Source organism: Perissodus microlepis, chromosome 3 (assembly GCF_051167445.1).
Source record: "Perissodus microlepis isolate ML-2025 ecotype Zambia chromosome 3, ASM5116744v1, whole genome shotgun sequence".
NCBI lineage: Eukaryota > Metazoa > Chordata > Actinopteri > Cichliformes > Cichlidae > Perissodus > Perissodus microlepis.
Genome location: NC_140463.1, coordinates 15002234 through 15027727, shown reverse-complemented (window position 1 = coordinate 15027727; position 25494 = coordinate 15002234). Strand labels below are relative to the sequence as shown.

General features: G+C 38.2%; 2 protein-coding genes across 2 annotated transcripts; one reads left to right on the top strand and one right to left on the bottom strand.

Annotated features, from left to right (window-relative positions):
* Positions 1-6761: 6761 nt before the first annotated feature.
* LOC146390109 (uncharacterized) lies at positions 6762-9424 on the bottom strand. The gene is made up of 4 exons (XM_084920521.1): positions 9347-9424; positions 7699-8286; positions 7512-7581; positions 6762-7103 (listed from the first exon to the last, which is right to left on the bottom strand). The coding sequence occupies exons 1-4, from the start codon at positions 9422-9424 to the stop codon at positions 6925-6927; spliced, it is 915 nt and encodes a 304-aa protein (XP_084776647.1). The 3' UTR covers positions 6762-6924.
* Positions 9425-13322: 3898 nt separating this feature from the next.
* Positions 13323-25274, top strand: LOC146390108 (uncharacterized). The gene is made up of 12 exons (XM_084923169.1): positions 13323-13467; positions 13639-13683; positions 13938-14198; positions 14328-14573; positions 14730-14876; positions 15465-15530; positions 17758-17820; positions 22580-22636; positions 22917-22973; positions 23063-23128; positions 23266-23348; positions 25083-25274. The coding sequence occupies exons 1-12, from the start codon at positions 13437-13439 to the stop codon at positions 25092-25094; spliced, it is 1134 nt and encodes a 377-aa protein (XP_084779295.1). The 5' UTR covers positions 13323-13436; the 3' UTR covers positions 25095-25274.
* Positions 25275-25494: the final 220 nt, after the last annotated feature.

Below are 25494 nucleotides of genomic sequence, written 5' to 3'. Positions count from 1 at the left end.
CTTAAAAGTGTAGTGACATGCATAACTTTGGATTCCCAGTTTTTGTTTTGCTGTGCTGCACACTCATGTGCTGTTAAGCTACCATGTTTTCAAAGTACGGGAGTCACTGCACCTTAAATATTGTGACATGGAAAAATGTGCAAATTAATTGCATTTGACATGTAATGTTTGCAATCTTGTTCATTTTTCTTGTGCCTTGTTCTCTCAGTTAACAAAGGTAGATGGGTAGGGCACCGCTGAGGATCGAACAGGTCAGAACAGAGATATAGTCATAATATTTCTGCTCATTTTTATTGTTCATTTGTAATGTTTATGACGAATACTTTGTCTGCCCGATATTTAAGAAATTATTTTATTACAGCAGCTGAAATAATAATTATGATGATAATATCCAGCAGATGATTCTCTGCCCACGAGATGTCTGATTAGAGTAGTCCAAGTTTTGAAACCAAAGTGTTTTTTCCATGTCCATAGAGGCCAGCAGAGTGAATCCAGGTAGAGCAACATGTACTGCTGTAAGGAAAAAAGTATGTTACTAAGCATTTTTCAACAACATTAGCACAATATTATTTATACAGTATTAAGTCACAAGGAGAAAAAAGTGCACTGTCTGAATGTTTAATCAGTTTGTATGTGTTATTTATAAATGTGCAGATGCTAGTGATAATTTGAGCTTAGTGAACTTACGCAGCAAATGAAAAGCACATAGGGTGTAAGTCTGAAGCACCTCTTTTAGACAGATATACAGATACAGATATACTGCATCTACAGTGACAGTGAGGGTTGTGAATTTCCTCACACGGCTTAGAATGTTACATGTCATGAAGTACAACTTCTGATATGCGTTTTTATTTTAACATAAATATTTAATTAAATACACTAATAATAATATTACTCTTATTTTTGAATAAATCTAATAAAAATGATTGAGCACTTAAAAAGCATAAACGTTGTTAGTTTTTTTTTTAAAGTTGTTATTAAAAGGTTAAAGACTCAACCAAAGGTGAAATCATGAACAAATAAAACATAAATAAAAAATGTAGTTTCATTTAAATATAAATATAAATGTAGAATTACATTCAAATTGTTTAAGGATAGGAGAAGAAGCTAAAATAGACAGATGTATGTACCCTTAAACATAGACATATGTTTAAGGGTACCTACTCAGGGAATGTGTGTAATACACAATAATGTCAGTACCTACATAGTAACACAGGTGTTTAACAAAAAGATATATACAAGTTATACATACACATCTGTACATACATACATAGTATAGTATAATAAATACAGTTTATAAATACAGTGTAAATGTCCGTGAATGTAAATAGCACAGTAAGCCTTCAAGAAGTTGGAGGTGGTATTTATATATATACATTTATATACATAAATATTAGGGGTGCAACGATACTCGTATCGATATTGAACCGTTCAATACAGTGCTTTGGGTTCGGTACGCATATGTATCGAACAATACAAAATTTTTTAATTTATTTTATCAACTTTCCTTCTGACGATGCTGTCTGTGTTGAGCACTCAGTGGATCTGCGCTCGACAGTGCAGCCTAGGCGGAGTAGTCGAACGCAGATTCACTGAGTGCAGGGCAAGCTAGCGAGACAGAAGTTAAGCTCTCCTTGCAACATGGCAAATTGAACCTCCCCCACCCTCATTCAGATCTGGCGTTTCGAATTATTTTGGTTTTCATGTGATGTATGACCCTGAAGGTAAGCGCGTCATGGACTAAAGTAAAACAGTATGTTGGATGTGCCACGCAATGCTCAATTACATGGGTGGGAGCTAGTGTGTTAGCGCAGTTAGCTCGTTAACGTGTTGGCCGTCCAGCCCCATGCACGGGGCGATCCGCGGTAGCTCGTTAACTTGCCGTGTTGTGGCGTTAACGTCATTTCAACGAGATTTACGCTGACAGCACTAGTGGGAACACAACGAATATGACTGCACATTTACGCGGACATCATCCTAGTGCAAAGACAAGTGGAAGCAGACAAAAACAACAAGCAGGCATGCTACAAACTTTACCCGAGTCATTTAGACAGCCGTTAGCACATGATTCTCCTTATGGGGACCTGATATGTTTAATATGCTGCTGAGAATATAGCCCAGAAGAAGCGTATAGTATAGCTTTTATTTTGGAAAGAGCCATTTCTCTGTAATAAACTCGTTTTATTTTGAAAAAGAAAAACAATGTATATTACAACAGAAAGAGGAAAGATATTTAACCAGGCATCTTTTTTTTTTAATCTTTTTAGTAATAATACCAGATTAATAAATACATTTATAATTTATACATTTATTGATAAATAAATTAAAACATTTTAAACAAATGAAAACAAATAACGAAACAGTCTCCTTTTTTGTCTTGTTTTTCCTACATCTTTCTTAAATATGTACACATTATTTAGAATGAAACATTCACTCTAATATTTGAATGAAACTAATTAAAATAATTAAGCTCTTTAAAAACCTGAGAGACTCAAAAGAAACATATTCCAAAACTTTTCAAAATTTCAGTTTTGGAAGAAATACATAAATTGCGTAAAATATATATTTTTTATTTCTCAACTCTTTGATGCTAAAAAAGCAACGGAAAGCTTGACTCGCTATGTTAATGAAATGTACAATAAAACTCAAGAAGCTGTTTAGATTAGCTGATATTTATGTCATTAAGATGAAACTACAGAAAAATGATTTTCTGATGTAAGAGTGACATTATTTTCTTCTGATTGTCAGATTTCCCAAGATTTCAAATTAGATCTAATGAACAGTGAAGAGCAAATAGTTTTCATCATCACTGATGTTACTGTGGTTTTCTGTCCTCTCACTCTGGCTGTATCTCTCCATTAGATGATGACATGTTATATTCTAGAGCCATTTGCTACACCCTAAGCCCGGGTGAGACTAAACTTAAAGGTGAGATTAATGATTCCATATGTGCTCTATTTAAATATGATAGGTTCTAAATATTAATTAAAAGTGATATTAGGAAAAGTAACAAACACTAAAGCTTGACTAGCTATGCTAATAAAATGTAGGATAACAATCAAGAAACTGTTTAGACCAGTTGATATTAATGTCATTAAGCTAAAACTGCAGAATAATAATGTTCTGATGTAAGAGTGATATATTTTTCTTCTGATTGTCAGATTTTCCTAAGATTTTAAATAAGACCTAATGAACAGTGAAGAGCAAATAGTTTTCATCATCACTGATGTTACTGTGGTTGTCTGTCCTCTTACTGTGGCTGCATCTTTCCATTAGAGGATGACATGTTATATTCTAGAGCCATTTACTACACCTTACGCCCGGGTGAGACTAAACTCAAAGGTGAGATTAACTGTGACTAATGATTCCTTGTGCATTACATTCAGATAACATGTAATATGTGATGGGTAGTAAATATTAAATACCAGCAATATTAATAAAACGTATTGTTCATGGCAAAAAATTCATGTTTGTAGCGAAGATGCCCTGTGAAGTTAATTTTTGTCTGCAATACTAACAATAGCATTTTTTCTACCCTTTAAAGAAAAATAAATACATTTTTGTTCTGTATTTCTTGTAAATTTAACAGGTCTCAGAAAAATAGCGGATTGAAGACAAAATCACATCTGAGTGAAAGTGAAGACATTTATCACACATTGTTATTACAATTGAACAAGCTGTATATTATCTACTCTGCATATAACAAAACTATAAAGAACTATAAGTACCAATAAAGTTAATATGCTAACAAACGCTTCTGTCTGTTATGTAGAATTTTAATTAAACCAGTTGTTGCTTCTGCTCATTCTGCTTGTGTGTGAATGCTGTTCAAAGAAAAAGAAAAAGCTGCTGCTGCTCATTTCTTCTAAACAGCAGGTACTGTGGTCAACTGCTGATGTAAATGTGTCACATTGCTTTGTTTTCCAAAAGATGAACCAAATTTTTGGTAGGTGAAATACACCTGCAAAGGTTACTGAGCATGTCTCTATGTCAGGTCTAGTGCACACACTGAATAAATGGTGGCTTGTTTCATGCTGCATCAGAAATTGTTCAGTAGAGTCAAAGAAAACAAGCCATTTTAAAATGTTGTTTTAGGTCAGACGAAGTGTCTTGAGAAGTGAGAAGATTATATGATTAAGACGCTGAGAAATGGAGCTCTTTTCTACTTGAATATTTCAAATTATATCTGTCACGGACCCGGCTCTGGGGACTCAGGGGGTCCGTGAGAAGTGTGGACTATTATCGTTGTTGTTGTTGTTATTATTATTATTAGTTGGTGTGTGCATGTGTCTGTACCTGTTTTCTGTGGCCAAGTTACAGGCACCTTCAGACCTGGTGGGTCTGGCCACACCCGAAGCCTTGCCACACACCTGCTGCTAATCTGGGCTCGTTGGGGGAGCTATTTAGGAGAGTGATGGAGCTTCCTCCAACGCGGGATCATTGCGTGAGACTCCATGTTAGTCTTCCAGTTTAGGTTTAGGTTTAGGTTTTGAGTGCATGCCTGCTATAGTTGAGTGCTGCTATTGTTTCCTGCAGGAGGAGCATGGAAAGCCAGAAGAGCAGCGAGCACGGGGAGTGCAGACACACGGGACCAGAGAGCACAAGACATGGATTTATTGGGAAGGAAGGCACGACATGGGAGTCATGGGAGAGCACGGGGATTTATTGTTGTTTGTTTCCTTTCACTGTAAATAAAGTGCACTGTTTGCATCACAGAGTCCTGCATTTGGGTCCTCCTTCCCCACATCCCCACAGTTTGCCAGGGCAAACCGTGACATATCAGTCCAAATATGAGGATAAAAATGAGCCTTCATGTACTCAGTCATTTTTAAATCCACAAACTAGGGAAGTGAACAGAACTTTGTGACTTTATAAGTCTTCTGATAAAGTTACAAAGCTTCCAAATATTTCATAATGACCTGCTATATGGAGTGTAACAAAGTGTAAAAAAACAAAATGTAAATACGCAAAGGTTTTACATTACTCTTTTTTTTTATTAAATTAACTCTTGAAATTTAGACATTACTAAATGTCTAAATTACTGAAGGCTCTTCCTCCCATTCTACTTTTAAATACTCTAGGAACAACAAGTAGTTCTGCAGTGCGCTCTGAATGAGTTGAGCTATTGCAGAAAACTAGCACTGGGCACAGCAGCCTCAATTTTTCTTCACTGATATGTGATTTTGACATTACATTTACTGTTAAGGGTTTTAATGAATTTCAATTTAATGTGATGATGCTTAGATTCATTCCACCTTCATATGACCTTTAATGTCCAGTATAAAGAAAGTATAAACTGTCAACCTGCAACCTATTTTAGTTTTACTGCACCAGAATCCTACGTCAAGCTCTGACTGTTCTCATTTCCCTCTTTATTTGTGGAGGTAAAGGTCATCTACAATGTAGGCAACAGAAAATAGAGCAATAAAAAAAAGTCATTATTTTTTTCGACTTATGCTGTAAAAAAACGATTCAAGCTGAGTGCCTTCATTAGAATTGAAATTTAGAAAATAAGTAACACTGAATTTTTAAAACATTGCCCCCAGTAAAACGTTTGACCTTTTTTGACCTTTTTTTTTGACCCTGAAGCATTTCTACAATTCCAATTTAACTAATGATTTTAGTTCATGGTTGTCAAAGGAGTTGGTAGCCTTTTGAAGAACCCGTCATCATCTTGTCTCATTGAGCAACCTGGTTACTACTAGTACACTGTTAGACATTTTATTGTATTTTTACATTAACTTACTGGCAACACTATTGCCAGTAAGTTACTGTAATTACTGATCTACAGTATCTTTACTGTTGTGATGTTTTACAGTTCAACCACTTTACTGTAAACATATATTACAGTATAACAGCTTTACTGTAAATGTTGTTTGTGGTAATGCAGCTTTACTGTAAACGTGGTTTACAGTTAGAAAGACTTACCGTGATTACGTTTTATAGTATCACTGTACTGCAAATGTGGTTTATGGTATAACACTGTAATTGTGTACAGTATAATTTGTTTAAACTGTAATTGTGTTTTACAGCATATAAAATAATATTAACATTCATATTCAATATAAGAACATTTACAAAAAACAATATAATTCAATAAAGTAGTCTCAGAATAGCGAATTAAACTAACATTTATTGTTGATAATTTTTTTTTAACAAGAAAAACATTTTTCAACTGAATAAAAACAATGTCAATAACCAAAATAAATAGAAGCGTACATGAAAACTACACAGTCCTTCACCTTTCTGTGTCTGATTTTTTTAAGGAAAACAGTTTTTCATTCCACTAAAAACAGGACAAACCCACCAGCATGAACATTAAATAAACTATTACAATTGTAAAACAAAAATCATTTACAAAATGTAATAATTATCAGTGGGTCCCAGGAAATAGAATGTGACATGGGATTTAGATTTCCGTTACCAGGATGGTCGGGTTCAGCGTAGTCTTTATCACCACCGGTCAAAGACACATCATCAACACATTCATGTTTGCTCAGGTTATTCACTTGTTCACATCTGTCTGAGATCATTCATACTGTTGTATGGATGTGTGTACAGTATGTATATAATTATCAGCTATGTAAAAGATATTATCATCTCTGTATTCTTACCTAGTTGGAAGTCCTCCATTCAAACTCAGAGAGCCGCTGGAGGAAGGTGGTGATCCGAGGGCTGATGCTTGTAACCTTCCTCTTTACGACACGACCTGTCTTGCGGCTTGTACCAAGTTTTGCAGGGCATTTTGTTTGTTCCCATGTCTGGATTGATCCTCACAAAGAACCTTTTAACGGAAAAAAGGCTGCTTTAATTTCAAAATTAAAACATACATTACAGCAATCACCTATATGTTTCTGCAACTGTAGTCAAGCTATCACATATATTTCATTCTTAAATGGTGTAAGCTTTAATGGTGTAAAGTATTTACCTCTGTATCATCTCCAGTGTGATGGACGCTGACTCCTGATACTCAAGGTTGAAAACGTAGTATGACGCAAAGAAGACAGCAAGGGTGCTGGCAAAATCATGCATCTGCTCAGGCTCATAAAATACCTTGCCCTCCAAACTGATCATCCAGCGGCTTGCAGACATGAAATTATTCCCTAAAAACAGACAAGAGTCCAATAAGACAATGTGCTCACCCTTACAAATAAGGTTTCCACAAGAATGCTGGATAGCAGGCCTCACACTGTACAAAAATAGAATCCACACGGTTTGCTGCTATTTCTCTTATTATTTATTATGTAATGAAAATTATGATCAATTACAGGAAAAAACTGCCTAATGTTTTGGCATTTTGGCCTGTGCTGAAATGTTAGGCTGTTTTTTCCTGTTGGTCATTGTGTATAATAAATAATAAGAGAAACAGCAGCAAACTGTGTGTATTCTATTTTTATACAATATAAAACAGACAAACCCCTGTTAAGTAAGTTGTTGTGGGTACAAATACCACAATAATTACATAGATTTTTTACAAAAATATTACAAGAGGATTGAAACTATTTACTTACCAAGCGCTATTACCCTTGGTGTGATGGGTAAGGTCATCTCTCTCTCAACAGACATCTTGGTGGAAAAAGCCTTTAAAACACAAAAGGAACTGATTTGAATGATGATACCCAAAATCATTGAAATATTTTTCCTTTGTTTATGTTGACAGTATTGAGAGTGCATGTGTAAAATTTTAAATATAATTACGTCAGCCAAGATGAAGATTGAGTCCTCTTTTTCTTGGAAGTACTTCATCAGAAGAAGGACGGCTGATGTGGCGATCTGGTTGTGGTTCAGCTTTGCACTGTCGCACTCACGTAGCAGATGTTCAATCTCCTTGTTCCACTGAAGTCTCTGGCTTTGAAAGAAGTTCAAAATTCTCCTTCCTTTCGTAAGAAGGGCTTCACTGAGACGTGTCTCTACCTCAATATCTGTGAGTGTGTGGAAGTGAGTGCAGAGGCCTCTTTTAGTAAAAAGAAATGGCCAATGCTCTTGAACCTCACATAAGGTGGGGGCAGGCCAAGAATTAAGCATGTGCCTCTGGTAAATATAAGTCAAAGACATATAAGTATTTACATCTGTTGTTTCAATTGCTTGAGGACCTGCTGATCTGAAGACAGTTGACATAGTCTGTCTTTTTGTCTCCAAAGTTTCAGTCGTTTCTCCTTCTGGTAGGGTTGTGGGTTGCCAGTTGATGCAACCATAGCTATCAAGTTCAGATCTCCCCCTTTTGATGGCAACATCACCCTCATTGTTTTCCCTGGTAGACCTTTTCCTTGGCTTTTTAAATGGAACCTATGAAACAATAAACCACAGTTGAGATTAGAGCAGGCTAACCTGCATGAGAAACTTCAAAACTGGGTTAGATTGTTTTAGCAGTCTTTAAATTTCCAAAAAAATGTTGTCTACCTTTATTCTCACTAAATATGTCTTTTTACCTGCTGTTTTGTCTTGTCTCTCAAAGAACTCAGGCTACATCACACTGTCAGCGCGGCCAGCAAGGGCAGGAGGACAGCAATGCACCACACTGGGCGGGAAAAGACAGAGAGACAATTGTTAATTTAATGTTGCATTTATTTAACCCTTGAAAAATATATTTACATAAGTAAATAAAAGAAAAAAAACACACAACCCATCTTTTCCAGAATAATTCAACTAATTGCTCTTTTGACCAACCTAACACAGACGTTACATGGTTTTCCTATGAAAAAGACCCTGGAAGACGTTGTATTAAAGGAAAAAAAACATGCTCCCCTTCCCACTTAAAAAAATAATAAATATTAAACTTAGGTTGGAGTTCCTCGTGCCACCAACCTAATGTTATATTAACTTTTTAATGTTGTGTACTGCAGCTCACACAAAATTAAATAAAGCAGGCTAACCTACATGAGCAAGCTCAAAACTGGATAAGATTGTTTTAGCAGTCTCTAAATTTCCAAAAAAAAGTTGTCTTTCTTTATTCTTATTAAATGTGTATTTTTACCTGCTGCTTTGTCTTGTCTTTCAAAGAGCTGAAGCTAAATGTCCCACTGTTAGCGTGGCCAGCTTCTCAATAGTCATAGAACAGAAGCGCAGGAGGACAATGCACCACACTCGGCGGGAAAAAGACAAAGACTGTCGTTGCGCCTGTGTTCCTCGCCCCTCCCCGTGGAAAATATATATCTAAATATATATTTAAATAAGAAAAAAAAAAACACACACAACCTATTTTTTCCAGAATAATTCAGCTAATGTGCTATTTCGACCAAGCTAACACCGATTTTAAGCCCCCCCTCCCCCCCACACACACAAAAAATATATATGCTCTTAAAAATTAATAAACGAGTATGTTAGGTAGGAGAGTCCTTTGCATTACCTTATGACGTCCCGTTTGCAGTTTCCACACAGAGGTCCAACAATAACTAGGTGCAAAATCTTTTGTCCTCTCGAGCATATCGTAACGAAGAGTTAACAAAGTTGGCCTGTCTTTCCTCTCCTGTCAATCACTGGATCACAGGTCATGTCAGTCAGGATATGGAGTGGTGGTTGGTAGAGGTAGGTGGGTGGGCGGGGCCAGCATGCATTCTGTGTGTGTTTCACTAAGTTGGGTTGACTAGTTCCCAGAAGAGTTCTGTACATGTTGCACGTTCAGTAAATGAGCAATTCAGTTACTGCTCGACTGAGAAGCCTCCGCCAAATTATTACAATATTCTCCACTGACTGAAGTTCGCCTTTCTGCGTCTTTTTTAAATAACTTTATTCAATACTTGTCACAAGTACAAAATTACACAAAAACAGACAGCAGCAACAACCTAAGTGAAATCCAACAACAGCATAGTGGCAAGTAAAAAAATTAACAAATGGAAGTGTGAATCTTGTTCAGGGTTAATCAGAGATAAGTGATGGAGATGCAGCAATGTGAATTCTGCTTTTTTTATTTGTAGTTAACCTTATAGTCTTTACATATGAATGGAAGTCAATTAAGAAAACACAGAATTTTGGGAGAGATTTGGAGAACCTTGCTTTATAAAATTTCCCTACAAGGAGGCCTTTCTGCATTCTTTTCCCTCTCCCCAGGAGCAGCTGTCACTTGAATTGATCTCTATGGCAACGCAGTGGCAAGCACACATTTGCAACAGCTGTGCATGTGCATACAACTGCATGCAGCAGATTAGATGATCAGAATTCTTGAACCTTACACACAGGCAAGTCCCCTAAAAAGTCAAAACCATAATACTTTCACTGGTATCATACTGACAAATGGCATAGGTTGGAGGAAAATCTGGAAATGGTTGGCAGTGAAAGAGTTAAAATGTAATGCACTATTGCAACCAACCACTGAAAGAGTAAAAATACACAAACAATATGATGAACCATTCAAATCACATAATACAGTAGCGCTACTGCTAATGTGTTAACGGTAGGTATAACTACTACCGCAATTTTAAAAAATACAGTAAGTAAATGTAAATAACCTTAATATACCCATAATGCAAAGCAAATTACAGTAATTAACTGTAGAAATGTTTTCAGGTAAGTTACTGGGCATTTTGTGGTATTTTACTGTGAAAAATACAGCAAAGGTTAACAGTGTATGTTTTATAACATCTAATGTTATATAAAATTGCAACATACAGTGTTTACTCTAGCTCCACAGAAAATTATTACCAAATTGGATTGTTTTTCTTTTTGGGGTTTTTTTTTCCTCATCAGTCACTTCATTAGGTACACTTGTTCAACTGCTCATCAGAGGCGGAGGCAGACATTTGAAACACCCGGGGCTTAGCCCTAAAGGGTAGTATGCATGTGGGATTTTTTATTTTTATTTTTTTTGGGGGGGGGGGTTAGAAATGACTGAAAGATTAATAGGCTCTGTTTTGAGTTTTGTTCAAAAAAGAATGACTTCATATAGGGAAAAATATATATCACATATGCAGGACACCTTAAACTAGTTTTTTAATTAAGCAGCAAGGCAGAACAAAGTCGGGGCAGTATCAAGACACGAGGACTAAACCCCAATTCAACCAGACCAAGAACTGATCCGGAATTAAAACAGGACTACAACAGTTCAAAATCAGGACTACTGAGGACTTAACCAAGACAGAACCAGAATCAGAACTAGATGATAGTAGCACTAAAAATCATCATAGACCTGCACTACACTTGATTTTTTAATTCTACCAAAGTCCACTATTTAGATTGAGAAAAGTTTATATAATTATTTAGCCTTGTTGTGCAAACAAGCCTGCATAACTTAATAAATGTAGAATTTGAAAAATAGCAAACCTAAAAAGAAACACTAGGTACAAGATACATGTGGACCTATGATACGGTGATACTTTTGGTAAACAACCATTTGACTAACATGTGTGTCTCACCTGCTCTTGTTCCATCTCTCTCTCTGTTCCTCTCTCTCCCTCTTTGTGCTGACAATCATCAAATATACAGTTGAAACCAGATATTTACACACTCTTCAGATCAAAACACAAACACTTTTTTAATTGTAACATCAAATCAGACTAAATGTTTATTTTTTTAGATTGATAAATATAAAAAACATATTTGTTAACTTTAAGAGTAAAGAGAGAAACTATCTGTATTTCTTAATTGCAAATGGCACCAAATTGTATTCAAAATTGAGCCACACTTATGGAGCTTCACAATTCTTTTCCTGGTGTTTTGGTTGACATCTCTTGATTTTCCCATTTCAAAGAAACAGGCTCTGTGTTTTGCCTTATATGCATCCACAGCTGTGCCACCAATTTACTCACATGGACAATAAACTTAGTGTACATGTACTCCTAAATTTGATCAAAGTGATAAAAAATAGACAGCTCTGTCTCTCTTTATTCTGACATTTAACTAATTCAAAAGATATTTCAATATTTATTTATGCAAAACAAAACAAGTTTACTCTAAATTGATGTTGTACAGTAAAAAATGTTTTATGTTTTCTCCCTAAAGTGTATGTAAATATCTGGTTACAAATGTGAATATCCTGCTGTGTACTGAAATCCCTCTTGTTTTGCATAGAAATATACTGAACAACATACAAAGCATAATATATAAATTAACATTTACCTGAGTTTTTTCTTTGAAAGAACCCTCTAATGTCCATTGTTATATTTCAGTACATAACTGAAACCTATTTAGTCGGGGAGGGTAAGAACTGAAAATATGAAATAAACACACGTAAGCTAAGACTCTCTAAAAGAATAGCATTTGTTCGGCTTTTCATTTCGCCATTTGTTGATTCACTTGAAGAGCAAGTAACGTAATATTGGTCAAGTGATCAGTTTGATACCAATCTTTCGTGATGCACCGTCATATTTACATTATTTGTACGGTACGAATGATTTGCTTTGGTACCTGGTCAAACTTAAGCTCTCCTTAGTATGGCTTTCTCCGTTTCTCCAACAGCGCACTCACAGGCAGCAGCTGCCCCGCCCTCTCGCTCAGTCGCTTAGTGCCTGAGGTCGGATCATACCAATATCAGGGGGGATTCACGCACAGTCGTAAATTCCCACAGTGTGCACTATGTGCTTCGAATATTGTGTGTACTTTTTGTTTTATACAGTTGTCAGCCAGGCATCGAACTATGAAAAAATTACACTCCAAAAGACCCCGGGCTTCTGACAAAACAACCCGGGCTTAAGCCCAGTAAGCCACCCCCACACTCCGCCCCTGCTGCTCATTAATGCAAACACCTAATGAGCCTACAACATGCTAGCAAATCAATGTTTTTAGGCAGACATCAGGATGACCTGCTGAAGTTCAAGCTGAATATAACAACAGGAAAGAACTTTTCAACCAAAATTTAGAAATAATGAGGCACCACTTTTGTGGACATCATTTTGATGAAAAGAGAAGATATTTCACATTTCACTTTCTAACTAAATGAAATCATTATGTACGCTGATGTGTACATGAACTATGTTTAAATAGCAGAATGCATTATTTTATGTTCTCTGTCTTATCTGTCTTATGGCTGAAAGAACTTCAGTGATTTGCTAGAAAAGATTTAAAATGTTCACTAATTCTGTGATATATCTCAGCATTTTACTTATTTAACCTTTATTTTTACAAGTAATCGCACTGACACTCAGTGTCGCCTTTACAAGAGAGAAATCTAAAACTAACAAAAAAATGTTTCCTGTCTTATTAAAAACAAGAACAAGTTCCCAGTGACGCACATACTACACCTAAACTGAGGATGTGAGCATAACAAACCAGCCTACAAGTTGCACCAAACAGAGCCTGAACTGGTTTCATGTTCCGCCCACTGATAGTGAACTGAAACAAGGTGGCTTGACTTGACACAGAAGCCATTCAACTTCTTTGGATTATTGTATTCAACGTCACAAAAATATTTAATGTTAAAATAGATTTATTAGCAGGAAGATACCTCTGCTCACTGCTGTAACACTTCAGTTTACTCTGCAGTGTTTAGTCTGCAGCAAGACAACATGGACGTCAGAGCTCTGTGCATCAGACTGTGTGAGTACTTTCTCATTTCCACTTGACCATATTGCATTTTTTTTTTTTTTTTTACCTTAAGATACAGTAACCGAATGCATTTTTGTGATCCAGTTATAAGATGTGATGACACGTTTACTCTTAGCTGTAAAAGTCAAAAAGAAAATATGAAACTTTGTTGTGTCTCTTTAGTGATGGCCAGCATGATTCTGCTGGGTGCACAGGATCTGAAAATTGGTGTGTACATGCTATTTTCTCATCTATATTAAAATTATTAAACACTTTGGAGGAGAGAGCAATTCAGAAGAAAAGTTGTTGTTTCTTGTTCTTTTGTGATTTTAGCGAAACGCATCCTGTGATGATTAATCATCATATGATTTATGATACACATTAAAAAATATATATATTTTTACTGTGTCATTATTAAAGTCTAGTACATCAGTTTAAGTAATAAGGATCTAAACTGAATCTTTCTTTATTCTTTGTTTCAGATGCAGTTTTTCTTCATATTGTTCCAAACAGATTGCAGTTCTTTGAATATGAATCCACAACATTTCACTGTGAAGGAGTCGATTATTGTGAAGTTCTGCATAAATTTAAAAGGAAAATAAATGCATGTAACAAAACTAACATGAGGACACCAACAGGATCATCCTGCAAAATGAGAACTCTTTATACAGACGACAGTGGAGAGTACTGGTATGAGACTGAAGGAGGAATAAGAAGCAACAGTATCAACATTTGTGTCACTAGTACGTTTGAAGAAAAATAAAGAAAGAACAACAACTTTTGATAAATTTTAATTACTTAATATTGGTTATAATTTAATATTGCTTTCTATTTAATGAAATTACATAAATATCAAATGTTTGTTGTTTCAGATGGTTCTGTTACCCTGGAGAGTCCTGCTGTTTCTGTGTTAATGGAAGAAACTGTGACTCTGAGCTGCAGAAACAAAACTGCTTCCTCCAACTTTACAGCTGATTTCTACAAAGATGGACGTCACATCCATAGAAGCTCCACAGGAAACATGACCATCCACAGAGTTTCAAAATCAAACGAGGGACTTTACAAGTGTAACATCTCAGGAGTTGGAGAATCACCAGAGAGCTGGCTAAAAGTCTCAGGTGAAACACAAAGATATATGAAAATGAAGCAAAACTGTTGAGCCTGACACACTATTTAAAATGTGTCAGTCTGAATAAACACTGAACATCTGAAAATGAACATTTGGGTTTTTTTGTCTTAACTGAACTCTTCTGTCTTTTCAAACTGTCATTTAGACTCTCAAATTGTGAATTCAACTACTAATCCAGACAGTCACATAGAGACGAGCCACGCTTCCTCTGCTGCCACACCTTGGATCACTGCTACGATTTTATTTCTTTTTCTCTTGATTGTGACCATGGGACTGTATCACTTTAGCAAAGGTTAGTGTGACGGAGGTAATGAAAATACTGAAAATATTTTCTTTTCATGCAAAACTTTGGATTCAGTGCTTTTGCTTTGCTGTACTGCTCATGTGCTGTTGAACTAAACGCATATATGTTTTCTTTGCAACATTAATCTGGAATCGAGGCACCTTAAGTGTTCTGACATGGAAAAATTAAACGTGATAATTGCATGTCACATATAATGTTTGAAAAATATCTTGTTCATTTTTCTAAACGTAGGCACAACTGAAGCTCAAACAGGTCAGAACAGAGATACTGTGTTAACATTTTCCGTTCATTTTTATTGTTCAGTGGAACAAATGTAATAATTATAATAAATACTTTCTGTACCTTATATTTGAGAAATTATTTTATGTCAGAACTTGAAATAATAATTATAATTACAATAATTATGATGATAACATTTAGGAGATTATTCTCAGCCCAAGAGATCTATTGTCTAATTAGATTATGCATTGTTTTGGAATCAACAAGCCTGCTGTGCACTACACTAACATCGTTACTCTAAAACGTAGTTTATCAGCGTTTTAATGATTTTTGTATTTTGTGTTTCCGTGTCCATAGAGGCCAGTAGAGTGAACACAGGTAGAGCAACATGTGCTGCTGTAAGAAAAAACAGGAAGAAGAAAGGTATGTTTATGAGTTTTCAACCGCAGTAGCACAATACTTTCTCTATGAAGTCGTAAGCAGAAAAAAGTGCACTGTCTGAATGTTTTGTCAGTGTGTATGTATTATTTATAAATGTGCAGATGCTAGTGTTAATTTGAGCTTAGTGAACTTATGCCTCAAATGAAAACCACATAGACTCTAAGTCTCTTTCAGATATGAACTGTATCTACAGTGAGAGCTTTGAGTTTCCTCGTACAGCTCAGAAAGGTTACATGTGGCAAGAAGTACTTCTGACATGCATATCATTTCAACATAAATATTTAACACAGCTTTTAATCGAGCACTTACAAAGTATAGGAGTTAAAAACTCAATAAAAGGTGAAAACATGAACACATAATTAATTTTAATTCAATTTTCAATTTTATTTATACAGCACCAAATCACAACAATAGTCACCTGAAGGTGCTTTATACTGTAAGGTAGACCCTACAATAATACATAGAGAGAAAAACCCAACAATCATATGACCCCCTATGAGCAAGCACTTTGGCGACAGTTGGAAGGAAAAACTCCCTTTTAACAGGAAGAAACCTCCGGCAGAACCAGGCTCAGGGAGGGGCGGCCATCTGCTGCGACGGGTTAGGGTGAGAGAAGGAAAACAGGATAGAAGATATGCTGTGGAAGAGAGACAGAGGTTAATAACAAGTATCATTCAATGCAGAGAGATCTCAGTGCATCATGGGAATCCCCCAGCAGTCTACATCTTTTGCAGCATAACTAAGGGAGGATTCAGGGTCACCTGATCCAGCCCTTAATATATGTTTTAGCAAAAAGGAAAGTTTTAAGCCTGATCTGAAAAGTAGAGTGTTAGTTTAATATGTGCATTGAAGAATATCCTGTTGAAAAATGACTCCAAGATTCCTCACAGTGTTACTGGAGGCCAAAATAATGGTATTCAGAGAATAAAAGGAATGTTAGAGATTTGGCAATAATTAATTATGACCACTGGGTCTAGAGATGGCTTTTTAAGTAATGGTTAAACTACTACCAGCCTGAAGACCTGTGGTACATAGCGTGGTACACAGTCAAATGTATGTCATAAAGTGACACAACAGCAATAGAATGATGTCAACATCCATTTGTGTGTGTGTGTGTATGTGCGAGAAAGAGAGAGAGAGAGTACCTGCATGTGTGTGTAACTGTCTACACAATTCCTGTCTGTGTTATCTTTTCTTGCTTTGTCCCCTCACTGTTTGGAGCTTTGACAGTTTACCTGTTTCTGGCTTTAATCACTGCACATATATACATTGTATTTCCCACATGGACTGCTGACTTTAACAAATTATCTTTGCTATTTGGAACTGAAATCTTGTTGTCTTCAGACCTGTCCTGTCTGCTGTTTTCATGTGGCTGAGTTGTGGCTTTTATCAGCGCAGAAATGCTGGACAGTGATTTCCCTCAAATTCTTCTGAACTTCTTTCCCTATTTGTATCCCTGTGAAAACATTCAAGATATTGCATTGGGGATGTGTGAATCCCAAACCCAGAAAATCTCAAGGCCATACTTGACAGGCTTGTTTGGCATGTACTCTAGAAATTTTAACCTATGTCTACCACTACTATGTCATGTTGGTTAGCCATCAACAGTTTGTCTGTCTGTATCTGGAAACAAACTTTACACAGCCTGCACCTGGGGTCTTGTCTGGCGTGGGAGATCCCAATCTCTATGGATCTTGTGATCAGAACTTTTTCCTGTGCTGCTATGAGTAGTGCCTCTGTCTTTCAGTCCAGCTTTGTACAGCCACTCATTGGATTTTTGGATGTCAACCACTTGTTCCATCTGCCAGTGGTACATACCATGCAGGGGCTTGTCCTTCCATGATGGCTACTAGTAGAGCGACTGCTCTAGCTATGATAAACATGTACATATAATTCACCAGCTACTGGCGGATAGAGCAGTCACTCAACATATATAACTATTTGCTAATTTAACTTTAGGATTTAGCTTTTATAACATAGATTAATGATTGATGAATCTGATGAAATATATATATAAACATATATTTGTTGGTTAGTTATTTTATTTCTAACTAACCAAAAAGCTGCATTCTTATCTAACTGTGAATGTGAAATTTTGCTAAATTCAAATGAAAATCTATGAATATATTAAAAAGCAAACACGGATTATTGTTATTGATATTACTGTGGTTATTCATCCTCTCACTCTTATTGTTTCTCTCTGATGAAGAAGATGCACTGTCGTCTACACCCATTTACTACAGCTTTGTCCCGAGTGACACTCAACCACAAGGTACGATTCAGTGTTATTAAAAGTCATTTGTTATTGACACTAAGATTAAGAAAAGCAGAAATATCACCTAGTATTTGAAACAATCTAATGTAAATAAGTGTTTTATTACATAAGAAATTGGCTTCAAACTAATGTAATTTTATTATAGAACATATTCAACATTTTTCTTAAATTTAAACCACTGAATATAGAGGTTAGCACTCCTTGGTCATTATCACTGATATTACTGTGGTCATCTTTTCTTTTTTTTTCTTTTTTTTTGTGTGTCCCGTTTGGATCTTTAGCCATCAGAATTGTTGTCTTAAGGCCAAGAAAGATGCCAAGCAGATTTATTTTACCAAGTGGATCATCATGGCCTTGCCATATTGGTCCATTTGATTGACCTTTATTATAATTATGTATTTATTTTATTTTCGGTTGCCACAAACGGGACAGACGTGACTGGGGGACAGGACAAGGAGAAAGAATGAAAGAAAGAGAGGGAGAGAAAGAAAACCAAAGGGGAGAAAAGACGGTGAGAAGGGGGGGAAGAAAGGAAAAAACAAACAAACAAACAAACAAAACGCCTGGATCACCTGTATGGAGAAAAAAACAGAAGAGAAAGCAAACAACAAAGAGCAACATAATAAAAACAGCACCATCACAATAAACTAGCTAGCAGTAGATAACAGTAGATACTAAATAATAAACGATATTGTGCAGCACGCAAGATAGACAGCGCACAATGTGCTTTGAGGCAGCAGCCAAGAAAGGTGTAGTCCGCGTCTGTGAACACCCGTGTGTACACCTGTGTGCATACCTGTGTGGATCAGCATGCTTGTATTCCAAAGGTTTCTCCATGTAACTATCTGCTAGGGAGTGTGGGGAGCCATAGCCCCGTCCACCAGGGTATGAAGCAGGTATGGAGGAGATCCAGGCCCCAGATATCCAGAGGCCCCAGAGTACAAGGACCCGAGGAGGACCACCAAAGGGGGGGGAACCGTGCCACCCTCCTGGGAAGAGCTGAGTAGAGCCCCAAAGGAGAGGTCACCCCGCAGCTACGGAGCAGAGGCCAGAGGGGGTTGCAGTGGCGTGCCCGCGGGCTCTGCCGGCAGCCAGCTGTGCCAGAGAGGACCGAGCTTCAGGCCCAGAGGCCAGAGGCCTGAGGGCATCCCACCCCCCGGAAGGAGCCCAGCCGGGCCACAGGCGCCCGGCCCCGCCAATCGGCCACCAGGAGTGAGCATGCATGAGCGCCCAGCCCAGCCCCAGACGACAAGGACCACCAACACACCAACGTCTGAGGGCATCAGCAACCGGCAGGGAGTGTGGTGAGGGGAGATAGGCCTCCGTACTTTAGAGGGCCTGAGATGTACCCAGAGAGGTTGAGTCTAAGACCCAACCTGACATATAGACACAGACAAACAGGCACACGCGGACACAGACGTGCATTCCCACCCCCATATGCACAACCAAATACTCGGCACTCACCCAACGTGTAGACAGACACAAATAGACACTGCACAGACAGTCGCACTCCCCAAACATACTCTATATCCCAGGTCCAGGTACCCCCGCCCCCAGAGGGGCAAGCCGCACCTAGACCCAGGAGATGTAACCCTTCTCTCTGGGGTGGAGGCAAGCGGACCACCTCCTTATCTGCAGTAGCAGGGAGGCCCCGCATCCCAGATCCCAGTCTGACGGCCAGCACCTCCTCCCAGCCCCCCAGCCCTGACGGCTAACAGAACCGGGGTGAGTGAAGACCTCAAACCTCCCCACGCCCGCTCATATGTAGTGTTGCTGTGTGCTGTTCTAAAGTGCATTTAAAACTCAGGAGAGCATGGTACTAGCTTCCTCTCAGAGAGCAGCACGGCTCCTCCCGAAAACCCTCAGTGTCTAAATGCATTTAAAATTGAGGGTAGGGCACCAGCGCCAGAGGTGGGTTGGAGTACAACGACCATCCTCTGGATGCTGTAAAACGTGCCCACCCCCAAGGCCCTATATGTATGTGTTATGTGAGAGTGTGAGTAATGTGGATGTCTAGGTTGCAGAATAAAATTGAGGCACAGGCGGCCAGGAGGGGACAGAGGGGGAGTGCCTCCCCTGCACCCTGGTGACATACCTGCACCCCAAGCCCTGCGTGTGTGGGTGGGTGTGGTAGAGCAGGAATAGGGAGGCAGCTGAGGGTGGGGAGGGAAGAAAGGGAGGGGCAAGCGGCCCCTCCCTGGGGCCAGCTCCCCCGCTGACCCCAGTAGGCACCCCCACGCTCTGGAACCCACCAGGGCAGGGGGGCCCAGGCCCATCCGGACCGGGGCCCACAGCAGCAGCACTGCCCAGCCCCACAGAGTCCGGGGCAGCCCACCCGACTCCACCCCAGAGAAAACTGCACCCACCCCATCATCCAATCATCTCCCAAACTACACAAGACAATAGACACCCAGGTTGAGTTCATTCTCCCCCTCTCCTATATCTCTCCCCCCACCTGCAGAGTGAGCTCCTGTAGTGAGGAGACCACCTGCAAAGATGTAACAACCTCCCCACCAGTTAGAGAGCCCCCTAGTTGGGCCGATGCACCAGAAGTCCCCTGCACTGGGCCTGAGCCCCCCTGCACCCACCCGCCCACTGCTCCGGCGACACAACAGCCAGGACCCAAGCCCCCAAGGCCCGGCCAGCACCCCAGACCGGGGGGCGGAGCACCCCCAGACCCCCAAGCCTCCACGCCCGTCCCGGACCCTCCCAGGGGCAGCCAGGCTACCAGGCCAGTAACCAACGTCCGCCAGCACAGACCCTCCCCCATCTCCGCTGTACGCAGCCACAAGGAAAACACCATCCAAGAGCCCCAGAGCTTCTAACCAGGTCATGGCCACAGCCCCCAGGTTAGGCCCTCCAGGGAAACGTCCCTAGGGACTCCCCAGACGCCCTAAGGCCGTCCCTACCCCCACATCAACCACAATAGCGAAGGCAGGACCAAACCATGACCCCCCACCCCCACTAGGTGATGAAGCCGATCAAAGGAGCCCAAAGGGATTGATCAAATGTGATGGCAGAGGTTGTATCAAGACTAATGTGATCTATTAGATGGTTTTTATATTGGTTAGAATTAAGATTATTTTTATTTTTCCAGTTAATGAGGACCATTTTCTTGGCAATGCATAGGGCCGTAAAAACAACGTGGGCTGTGTTTATTTCTGCAGTGACCTTATCCAAGTTGCCCAGCAAGCATACTAAAGGGGAGGCTGGAATGTTACATTTCAGACACTTTGATAAGTCTTCACATATCTCACGCCAAAATTTCTGAACTGGTGGACAGAACCAAAGAGCATGGATATAATTGTCCGGTGTATTTGCTGTGCAGTGTGAGCAGTTGTTGGAAGGCGTATAGCCCATCTTGAACATCCTATGACCAGTATAGTGCACTCTGTGTAATATTTTGTATTGTATTAATTGCAAACTGGGATTTCTGATCCATTGAAAGGTTTTTAAGCATATCTGAGACCAAAGGTTTGGGTCTAAGTTGATTGATAAATCTGCTTCCCATTTTGCAATAGGAAGGGATATTGATTCATCTATGCTAGAAAGTGTTCTGTATATTTTAGACAATAATTTGGGGGGTTTTAGACTAAGAAATTGTACCACACTTGGTGGTGTTTGTAATTCAGCTTCACTGGGATTAAATTTCTTTTTTACTATGGATTTAATTTGTTGATATTCCAAAAATCGTTTCTTGTTGATCCCATATTGTATAACTAGTCTGTCAAACGAAATAAAGTCTGTTCCTTCCAATATATGTTCCAAGTATTTAATTCCTTTGCAACTCCAATCTGAAAAGTTTATCATATTATTGTTTTGTAATATGTCCGGGTTGTTCCAGATAGGTGTACGTTTGCATGGGATTAATGAAGACTCTGTCATTTTTAGAAACTCCCACCATGCTGTCAGAGAAGAGCTAATATTGATGCTTTTAAAGCATTCATGTCGTTTGATGTTTGAGCTGATAAATGGTAGGTCTGAAATTTCTAGGTTATTACATAGTGCCTGTTCTACATCTATCCAAGGTTCATCTAAGAGGGTGTGTTTAAACCATCTAGAGATGAACTGAAGCCTGTTGGCTAAAAAATAGTGATTAAAGTTAGGCAGATCTAATCCTCCGTTATCCTTGGTCCTTTGTAGTGTTTTTAAGCTGATACGTGGGGGTTTATCTTTCCAAAGGAATTTAGAAATGTACGAGTCTAGAGATCTGAACCAATCTTGTGATGGCTTATTTGGGATCATTGAAAATAAATAGTTTATTTTTGGCAAGATCATCATTTTTATAGCGGCGACCCTTCCCATGAGTGATATGGGTAAAGATTTCCATCTAGCCAGGTCGCCTTCTACTGTCTTTAAAAGTGGGATGTGGTTTAATTTAGTTAATTCTGAAAGTTTAGGAGAGACATTAATACCTAAATATTTTATATTTCCACATTGCAGTGGGGAAGGAGAAGAATTATGGAAGGAGCAATTAATCGGAAGAACTGTTGATTTCGACCAGTTAATTGAATAATCTGAGACACTTGAGAAGGAATTTATCAATGCAATTACCCCAGAGATATTGGTTTGTGAGTTTTGGAGAAAAAGTAACACATCATCTGCATAAAGGCTGATTTTATGTTCTATATTCTTACATTTTATGCCCTTAATTGTTGTAGCCTGTCTAATTGCTGCTGCTAATGGCTCAATAAAAATTGCAAACAGTGAAGGGGTGGTCATCTATCCTTTCACTCTCACTGTTTCTCTCTATCAGATGCACGGTCCAATAGACCTATTTACAGCTTAGTCCAGGGGGACTCTCAACCACAAGGTAAGACTCATTGTGATTAAAAGTCATTTAATAGTGACACTAAGATTAAGAAAAAAAAGGAAATATTACCTAGTATTTGAAACAATCTAAGGTAAATAAGTGTTTTATTACATAAAAAATGGGCTTCAAACTAATGTAATTTTATTATACAACAACATACTCAAGATTTCCCTAAAACCTTAAATTAAAACCACTGAATATAGAGGTTAGCAATCCTTGGTCATTGTCACTGATATTACCGTGGTCATCTATCATTTCACTCTCACTGTTTCTCCATCAGATGGACTGTCCAGTAGAGCTATTTACAGCTTGGCCCAGGGTGAAACTCAACCACAAAGTAAGACTCATTGTGATTAAAAGCCACCAATGTTATTATGGTTACCTATCTTTTCACTCCCACTGTTTCTTTCGGTTTCATTCTATTAGATGAAGGTGAACTGTCTTCTAGAACCTTTTACTACAGTTTAGCCCAGGGTGACACTCAGCCACAAGGTGAGACTCATTGTGATTAAAAGCCATTTAATAGTGATGCTTAGATTAAGCAACAGCAGAAACATCACCTAACAAGTGTTTTATTATATAGAAATATGGGTTACCAACTAATTTATTTCCATCTATTATCAAAGCAGAATCAGAACCCACCACAAAAATCCTCTCACCAGGTATAAACCAACACATAGCAGAGGATCCCTTTTATTCTCCAATCCAGACGGTAAGACTGGGGGCAGTTATGCCTTACGTGTTGCATTCAGATAATATGTGATGAAGATGAATAAATGGGATGAATGGGTTTCATAGTGTAGACACTCCAATGCTAACTCCAGTGTTATAATATAGATATACAGTGGTGTGAATAAGTGTTGGCCCCATCCTGATTTCCTAGTGTTTTGCATTTTCATAATAACATGTTTCAGATTATCAAACACATTTTAATAACAGACAAAGATAACTCAAGTAAATACAAAATGAGGTTTTTAATTAACGATTCCATTGATTGAGGGAGAAAAGTTACACAAACCTACCTGGTCCTGTGTGAAAAAATGATTGCCCTTTTTGTTAAATCATGAATTAACTGTGATTAATCACATTGTTCGGAAAGCTTGGAAAGCTCAGTTTCACTAACAGTACTCAGGCCTGATTACTGGCAGACCTGTTGAATCAAGAAATCACTTAAACAGAACCTGTCTGACAAAGTGAATCTGCTTAAAATATATCAAAAAAACAATATCATCATCATCTAAAGAAACACCTGAAAAACAATGTCACTGAAATCTATCAGTCTGGAAAGGTATCAAAGCCATTTCTAATGCTTTGGCACGCTAATGAACCACGGTGAGAGCCATTGTAAACAAATGGAAAAAACCTGGAACAGTGGTGAATCATCCCAGGAGTTACTGGTCTACCAAAATTACTTCAAGAGCACATCAACGAATCATCCAGGAAGTCACAAAAGAACTCAAAGAACAACATTAAAGAACCACAGGCCTCACGTTTCAGTTAAGGTCGGAGTTCATGATTCAACAATAAGAAAGAGACTGGGCAAAAATGATGGAATAATTCAAGGAGAAAACCACTTCTGAACAAAAAGAACACAAAGGCATGTCTGACATTTCCCAAAAACATCTTCAAGACTTTTAGGAAAAAATTCGTGGACTGACAAAACAAAAGTTAATTTTTTTGGAAGGTTTCAGTCACATGACATCTGTAGTAAAACCTACAGCATTTCAGAAAAGAAACATCATAGCAACTGTAAAATATGGTGGTAGTAGTGTGATGGTCTGGTCTGTTTTCCTGTCTCAGGACCTCTACCAAAACATCCTGAAGGAGAATGTCTGGTCATCTGTTCGTGACCTCCAGCAAAGCAGACTTGCGTTTTACAGCCGGACAATGATCCAAAACACACTAGCAAGTCCAAATGAAGATTTTGGAGTGGCCCAGTCAAAGTCCTGACCTCAATACTGACCTAAACTGAGTTGCTGTTGCATGACCTTAAAAAGGCGCAATACCATGTAGGTTTAGATTTTTTTCATCCTTAAAATGAACACCTGTATTTAGGAAAAGCATTTTGTGTTTACTTGTGTTATCTAGCTCTAGTATTTAAATTTCTTTGATCTGAAACATTCAGGTGTAACAAAAATACAAAAAAAACCAACTCAAAAATCTGGAAGAGTGCAAACACTTTTCACATCACTGTATATAGCTTATATACTCATTCCCAAACTTGTGTTAAATAATGCTGCCATGAAATAATACATATGTAGAAAAGAAACCTTGTTACATTACAGAGTACAAGAAAAATATACTTTACATCAAAAGTGATATTACATGTTTGGCAACTACTCGTTGAAGTTAAAATTGGTTTACAATGTACAGAATACAAAAATTGTTTCTATGTTTTTTGTTTGTTTTAGTTAATGTTTTTTTTCTATTCCATTCTATCTTGCAGGTTGCAGAGTGATCTGATTGAAGACATAATCACATCTCAGTGAGAGATTTTGTAATTGAAGATTTTTCATTTGGTTTTGGTTTCTACATTTATAAATCGTGATAACTTTTGTCTAGTTAGTTAGACACAGCTGGCTGCCAGACCCACATGGTTATAAGTAGATATGAGGCTGAATGCTAATAAAAGCACCTGACTTGACCTGTCTGTTGTCTTCTATGTGTATGAATGCTGTTTACAAGAAAAGAGTCATTACAGCTTGTAATGCACACACTCACTGTGGTCAACCACTAATCTAAAACTGTTGCATTACATTTTTTTTCCCAAACAGATGCATCACCTTCTGGGTGAGCCTAACAAGCTTGTCTCTAACTGAAATATGGCCTAGTACAAGATAAAACACAGTGTTGTACAA

Coding starts and splice junctions, on each gene's coding strand:
- LOC146390109 (XM_084920521.1), bottom strand. CDS start 9,424: ATGCTCGAGAGGACAAAAGATTTTGCACCTAGTTATTGTTGGACCTCT. Junction 7,582..7,698: donor CAATCTTCATCTTGGCTGAC/GTAATTATATTT, acceptor TGTGTTTTAAAG/GCTTTTTCCACCAAGATGTC. Junction 7,104..7,511: donor ACCAAGGGTAATAGCGCTTG/GTAAGTAAATAG, acceptor GTCTGTTTTTAG/GGAATAATTTCATGTCTGCA.
- LOC146390108 (XM_084923169.1), top strand. CDS start 13,437: ATGGACGTCAGAGCTCTGTGCATCAGACTGT. Junction 13,684..13,937: donor TGCACAGGATCTGAAAATTG/GTGTGTACATGC, acceptor TCTTTGTTTCAG/ATGCAGTTTTTCTTCATATT. Junction 22,637..22,916: donor GGGGGACTCTCAACCACAAG/GTAAGACTCATT, acceptor TTTCTCCATCAG/ATGGACTGTCCAGTAGAGCT.